Source organism: Cydia strobilella, chromosome 25 (genome assembly GCF_947568885.1).
Source record: "Cydia strobilella chromosome 25, ilCydStro3.1, whole genome shotgun sequence".
NCBI lineage: Eukaryota > Metazoa > Arthropoda > Insecta > Lepidoptera > Tortricidae > Cydia > Cydia strobilella.
The window spans coordinates 1,421,785-1,429,011 of record NC_086065.1 but is presented as its reverse complement, the minus strand read 5'-3'; the positions used below and the strand labels follow the sequence as shown (position 1 = coordinate 1,429,011).

Here is a 7,227-nt window from a genome sequence, read left to right as displayed (position 1 = left end):
GAAATTATTGGAGTGAAAGTATTACGGTTGACTATGCGAGTTTTAATGTATTTAGAGTGCTAAGCATCAATTTAATGTATACATTATCGTTAATACAAGTATTTCTATATACACTGATATTCAAAAAGCAAGCAAATACTGAAGTGAAGTCTGGGTTGTTTAGTTTTAATTTTTTGATGAAAATTATATTTTATTTTAACTCAGAATCACGAGCTCTTTCGATCTTGATAGGAGAAAGAAAATGTTCTATTCCGTTACCATTTTTAATTGAACTTGTATGATTGTAATGGAATGGAAAAAACGCAAAATGTATTGAAATATTGGGATAAAAAAAATTTCTCCTATTAGGATCGAAAGAGTTTGTGATTCTGAGTAAAAATAACATAAATAATCCTATATCAAAAAAAAATAAAAAAATGGCTCGTTTATACAATTCTGAATAGGTACTTCAGATTTTCGGGCAATTCCGAATATTTAATGTATAACTATGAATTAGGGATAATTTTCTGAATTTCAACATAACAAATAAAATAGATTTACAACTAAAGAGACAACCACGTTTATAAAAATTAACTTTACTAGATGGAGCTAATATGGCACCTATTATAATCTCGAGTTCTGATTGGATATCATTGTATATAGAAAAAAAATGGTCTATAAATAGTTCGATAATCATTGATATTTTGTTGGATTCCGAAGTACAATTCCCATGATGGACGGTGTGAAGGTACAATTCCTATTTTAAACCATTTGAGCATTTAAGATAACTTCATTCTCTTTGGTCCTGGGTTAACCAGTATGGCATTTTGTTAATTTTTTTTATTAACGCATTCAGTGCATTGAAGGCACATAAGCGTTGGCTGACTTTCATTAGTGCCTTAAACGCAACTGTGAACTCATATAAAGAATAAAGAGTACCATTGCATGAACGTTTATGTGCATTGAAGTTGACGCTTATGTGCGTTAGAGGCACTGAGCAAAGCCGAGAAAATTAAAGAAAATACCGGCAGCGAGTGCGTTAACACCATGTTAACATATTCAGTGCCAGGGCGAGCTACGCGCTACGTAGCCGATAACATGGTAAAAACCGTATGTTGCGAAAAGCTCCTACGAACAGAGAACCCGCTTAGCGGGTCGCTGGCAGTGAATGTGTCAAGAAATCCCTTGCACACGCCAATCACGAACCACGGACAAAGCACGGCTTTGTACAATCGCCATCAGATAAATCGGAGCGGCCAATGTGTTCAGATATATGAACACGCCTCTACTGTCAAGGCATTAGAGTGCGTGTTCAGATATTTTTGAGCACCTCGGCCGCTCCGATGTATCTGATGGCGACTGTACAGATACAGACCATAAGAAAGGCGGTAGCTATAGCTTATTTTTATTAAAGCTTTGTTGATATTCATTGTGGACTCAAAATATAAGGATTATGTTTTATAAGTTGTTTTATTCATAATTTTAATTGTCATAGTGTGAAAAGTTTTTAGTCCAAAACAGGATCAAGCTGTGATAGTAGACCAAGTTTTCTTTGAGCCGCTTTATTGTATACGTCTCCTGGGTCACCTTTAACCTTTCATATGAGTGTGGTGGTCAGAAATCGTGAGTTCAAACCTCGGTTGTGCTTTATAGAGCAGAAAAAAATCGTTCTCGAAAAATGCAAAAAGATTAAAAAAAATCAGATCCTATGATTTATATGATGTTTGTATAACCACAGAATAGATAATAGTTATACGTACAGAATTCCCACTATCTACAAAATCGGTGATCAACATTGGAAGGTCACGAGTCATGCTTTCCTTTTCTAACGCGTGACACATTCTCTTTCTCACTGTCTACTGATATCCTACATGTTGATATTCTCAATTATCTACTGACCGGAGCACTCGGCACCAAATTAGCGGTTTTTAAGGTTCCCTAATTATAATTAATAAAAATAAAATAGCCTTTATTTACGATCCCTCCTTCCGGTTTTGCATGCCAAACACTTACAAGGTAAATATTATATTCAGATAGATTCACATAGTATAAATAGTTTTCTTATTTTAAGTATTTAATTTTGGGATCCCCTCCTCCAGTTTTTGCCAAGTATCCCTAATAATCCCGACCTTGGGCTAAATAGGGCCACCCCGTGCCGGCAGTTTTGCTAAAGAAAACGGTTTATATTTTTTAATACAGTTGCTCAAAAAGTGGTACTTTTTGTGGCTGCGTAGCGTGCGAGAAGCTCAATTTCTCGAACTAGTGCTTTTTACTTTTTAGTTCCAAACTATACTTTCGAAACGCAGTTAAAATGTAATTTAGCTTGAGCAGGTACCAGGGCCTCATGAGTTACTCGGAGGTGTTGTTGACCAACCCGCGCCGAGCCCGCGGCGGCCGCGGCCGGGGCGCGCACGAGTATGAAGGTATCGCGGGCTGCGGCAGCTCGCGTATCGCGGGCTGTATAGGTACTTTTGGTTTTGGTTTGGTTTGGTGGTATGATTCTACTAATGATATATTAATTTATTATTTTTTCGCAATTGTATTAAAAAACGTCGATTACAACACGTGTGAAATGTCTTTTTACCACTCGTACCGAGTCTTGCCACTCGCTTTCAGCTCGTGGCAAGATACCTCGGTACTAGTGGTAAAAAGACATTCTTTTCACACTAGTTGTAAAATGTACTATTGTTACTTATTAGGTAATTTTATATTATAATGTTGTCTCCTGGCTAACGATGCAAGAACAGTTATATCAATCTATTAGCTGAGGATAATTGGGATAGTTGTAAAGGGCCTTCATAAAAACAAGATATACAACAACTATTACATTTTATTAACTACATATCACATAATAATTACAAATAATAACCAACAACACATCTGCTTACTCTAAAGTAGGATACAGAATAAGAAATTTTTTATAACAACAAAAATATAACCGAATTCATTCCTAACAAATAAAATATATTTTAGTCTTTTCAATATTTTAAAATAAAAAAAGTATAAAAGTCATATACATCGCAAGCGAAAAAAATTATATCTTTAAACAGTCAGAGTACAGGCGCTTATAAGCTACGATGACCGCTTAGCAGGCCGTAGGCTCGTTTGCCTCGACATTCGAATAAAAACGCTAAACTTCCTAATTTAATTTGCTTTGAGTTATTCCCACTAGTTACCACCAACTTGTTACCAGTGGTAACACCAATGTTTTTTTCTCATCTGTCTCTAGTGGTAACAAGAATTCTTTATTCAGTTTCTCAGTGAGAAAAAGTTCTCAATTGTTTCCACGGGTAAGAACTTGGTGGTAACATGCGGGAAATAACCATTCAATATTTTTTTTAATAAACATTTGCTTCACATGCAGTATTAATATTTTAATAGTAATCAGTACACCAATACCCTTAAAAATAAATTAAAAGTAAGAATGTAAAAGTGAGGATATCGCCGAATAAATTAAGTGAGACAAAATAGCAGGTAACATTGACTGGCTAATGCGTAGAGCGAGAAATAGTCACAAAGAAACCTCCTTTAAAAACCGGCCAAGTGCCAGTTGGACTCGCGCACCTCGGGTTCCGTACTTTTTAGTATTTGTTGTTATAGCGGTAACAGAAATACATCATCTGTGAAAATTTCAACTGTCTAGCTATCACGGTTACAGCCTGGTGACAGATAGACAGACGGACAGCGGAGTCTTAGTAATAGGGTCCCGGTTTTACCCTTTGGGTACGGAACCCTAAAAACACATCGTTTTATGTTGGTACCACTGTCCCTATGAACATGATTTCCATTTTAAGTGCATAAAATTGTTCTTTTTAGAACTACATATAATCTTTTTAAAATAAGCGTGACTCAGTAGACTCCCAAATATCTTAGCTCTGCAACATCAAGTGTGAACTACCCTCAATTCTACGCATTTTCATTTAGAACTGATATTTCTTACAAATAACATGACAAATGCATTATTAACATTAAAAGCTGTAAAAATCTAGTCTAGGAGCCAAATTAAATATTAAAACCAAACGATTTTAATTTGTTGGAATTTAAAATTATAAAACGAATTGTGTTTTAAAATACAAGGCGTTTTAATATGGTAAATGTATTACGGCAAAAACCCATATGATCCATATAATTCTGTATTTCACTGTTAATTTTTAGTACAGTTTAAATTATTTATTTATTTTAACTTGTACAAACTGCGGTAGGCGGCGCGTTTCAAAATGAATGAATAAAAAAGATTCCAATTTTATAACACATAACTTAAAATGGATCCTAAGGGCGTACATTTCATAACAGATAAATTCATCGTTCGGCTCACGGACTATAATTAATGGCGCTAAGTGAAAATGAACCTTACCCCTTTATTTTAACGTACAAAACCCAACGGTACCATTTCACTAAGACAGATATCGTCATATCCGTTTTGTAAACTGAGCTATGCCATGGCGAAAACGAAAGTTACATTACAATTAAATTTTAAGAAATTATGTGAAGTTTTTGTTATAGTTGACCGCTGAAAATAATATTAAAATCCTAGGAAATAAAAATAACCACTAAGTATCAAGAAATTCAAGAATCAAGAATATTACTTAAACATTGTTGGCTATGAGTACAGCAAAGGCGTCTGCCTGGCGGCTACAGGTCACATTAGTTCTCATATGTCAGATAGTATGAACATTTCTTAATCTTGACATGTATGCCACAGCATGCGTTTTCATCGCTCTGTACTTCTCACTCTCACAATTGAAACAATTCTAAAGGGGCCCACTGACTATCAGTCCGCCGGACGATATCGGCCTGTCAGTTAGAACAAAAATTTGACAGTTCCGAACAACTGACAGGCCGATATCGTCCGGCGGACTGATAGTCAGAGGATAAAGAATTTAAATCGAAGGAAATGAGGTTGACATTGTAATGTAACTTTCGATCGCAGCCGACTATATAGCGTGATCCCCTTATATTATGCCTTCGTAATAATTTAGGACCTGAAAGAAACAAAAATATATGAATAACACATTAATTACATCTTCAGATAATAGTACATTATCAGCCGAAAATTGCTGGTAATAATCTTAAATGGACGAGCTTGCGAGTAATTAATACGAAACGAGTAACTGCCATTTTAGCCAAGTCAAATATAGTGCTTTTATCAAAAATAGTGCGAGGAAACGAAATACGTAGTAAAGAAACTTTCTTCACAAAACGTCATAGAAATTCTTTATCTTTATTCAATAAAAATATAAAAAAATAGATTATACTTCTTCCCAATTCTTCTTTTATACTAGCCCGTCAATAGGCGCCAGTCAGGTTGTAATTGTACGGTAGGCAGGCTCCTGCCCTGTCGCTGTTTAGTGCTATAAGTGTTGCAGTTTACGTGTTACGTGTCGCAACCGCGCCATTTGTAGGCGACGAACGGCCACGGTTTGTAAAGTGGCTGTCGAGTGCTATAAGACTCATAGTTTAGGACCAAATCCGCAGCCGCACCAGCCTATAAATATACGACGAACTGGTGGCCCCCCGGTGGTTAACACGTTGCTGTTGAGTGCTATAAGTGTGGTAGTTTAGGACCAACTCACGTGTTACGTGTTGCGTCTCTCCGCCCGGCCAGTTTGTAGGCGATGAGCGGCCACGCGGTGAACAGGAGCAACGTCGGAGAGCTCAGCTTCTGCCACCGCCATCCGTGATTTTGTCATATGACTGTTTAGTGCTATAAGTGTTGTAGTTTAGGACCAATGGCTATCCAGTGCTATAACTATGGTAGTTTGTGACCAACTCACGTGTTACGTGTTGCGCCTCTGGAACCGCCCGGCCAGTTTGTAGGCGATGAACGGCCACGCGGCGAGCAGGAGCAACGTCGGCGGGCTCAGCTCCTGCCACGGCCACCGCCATCGGTGGTTTTGCTGGAATAATAATGAAAACCAGATAAACACTTTACGTTTGAGACAATAAAGCTGCATCTGACATATCAGAATACAAGTGTATGCATACTCGTCTGAAATCGTCTGCCATCTTGTGTCCTATATTCGAAATTTATAGTTGGAACTATTACTTCGCGCCAATAAATGGGGAAAGACGCGGACTGCAACTTGTATGGGAAAGAAGTCGTTATTAATTAGGCATAATATTATGTTTTTCTTGACTTACCTATCTGTTTATCTCTACTCTTACTCAAATCATTCCCGCACCGAAAACCCCTATGTATCCTTATCACTGTGACAATTAATATGAAAGCCGCTAGCATAACTGTGGCAAGATACGAAATAGTACAAAAATCAATTCCATGATTGTACACTTACGTTCATGAGCCTCTCTCCCTCCACGGCTTTCCGTAGAGCCGCTACGTCGGCCTCCAGGCGCGCCAGCGTGCCCGGCAGCTGTTCCAGCACCTTAAGATCTACGGACAATTGAAATCCATTAACCTGTGAAGCCGATGATCCTGGGTTCGAATTCCGGTAAGGGCATTTATTTGTGTGATGAACACAGATATTTGTTCCTAAGTCATGGATGTTTTCTATGTGCCTAGGCCTACGCCGGTTCGAATCCGGCCTTCACCACTGGAGGGCTTATTCACTTTTTCTTTAATATATGACATCTATTACAGTTTTAAATTTTGAGCTGTTGAAAAGCTCATAATTTTTGGCGCGAATTCGACAGAGCGCGATACCGTCACACGTTGGACGGTCCAACTGACGTTTGCTACTAATGACACTTATGTGAACTGTTGAAACGACACGATAAAAGCGCCATTAGCACTAAAATTTCCACGTGATAACTCATTAAAAACTTCGTTTTTTAAGAGGCCGTAGTCGGTTTTGGAGCAAAAATTTTAAGTTGATAGATTTAGTCGTTGAAATTATACACGTTTTGTTACGTAATATCTAAATAACAAGTATTGGTTTCTATTAGCACGTTTTCTCATCTTGCCTTTTAATAATGAGGTCGCGAGCGTGCGTCACCGGTAATATATGAAGAGAAGGGGCAGTTTTTAAAAATTCATCAAAAAATTATGGTAGTAAATTATACAAATTGATGTATAAGAATAGTTTCAGCAAATGTTGTAGATTGTTCAAGTATCCAAATTACGTTGAAATTAAGTCGATTTTCAGAGAAATTGTAACTTGTTTTGAAGTAATTTCTGGAGAAAATTGAATTCGTTTAACTTTCATTTCCTCGAACTCTAAGTCATATAACAAAAATGTAATCTGATAAAGGTCAAGTACAGAATATGTGTAATACAAATTTACCATTTTT

At 37.1% G+C, this 7,227-nt stretch overlaps 1 protein-coding gene across 4 annotated transcripts in view; it reads right to left on the bottom strand.

The window, feature by feature from the left end:
• Nucleotides 1-4,822: 4,822 nt before the first annotated feature.
• Nucleotides 4,823-7,227, bottom strand: part of LOC134752702 (acyl-CoA-binding domain-containing protein 5) — a 28,184-nt gene continuing 25,779 nt past the window's right edge. For all 4 annotated transcript variants that reach the window (XM_063688383.1, XM_063688385.1, XM_063688384.1 and 1 more), the window contains 3 exons: nt 6,273-6,370; nt 5,754-5,876; nt 4,823-4,961 (listed from right to left, as the gene is read on the bottom strand). In XM_063688383.1, the coding sequence (XP_063544453.1) occupies nt 5,757-5,876; nt 6,273-6,370 (218 nt within the window). In that variant the 3' untranslated portion in view covers nt 4,823-4,961; nt 5,754-5,756. The remainder of the gene's footprint in view (nt 4,962-5,753; nt 5,877-6,272; nt 6,371-7,227) is intronic.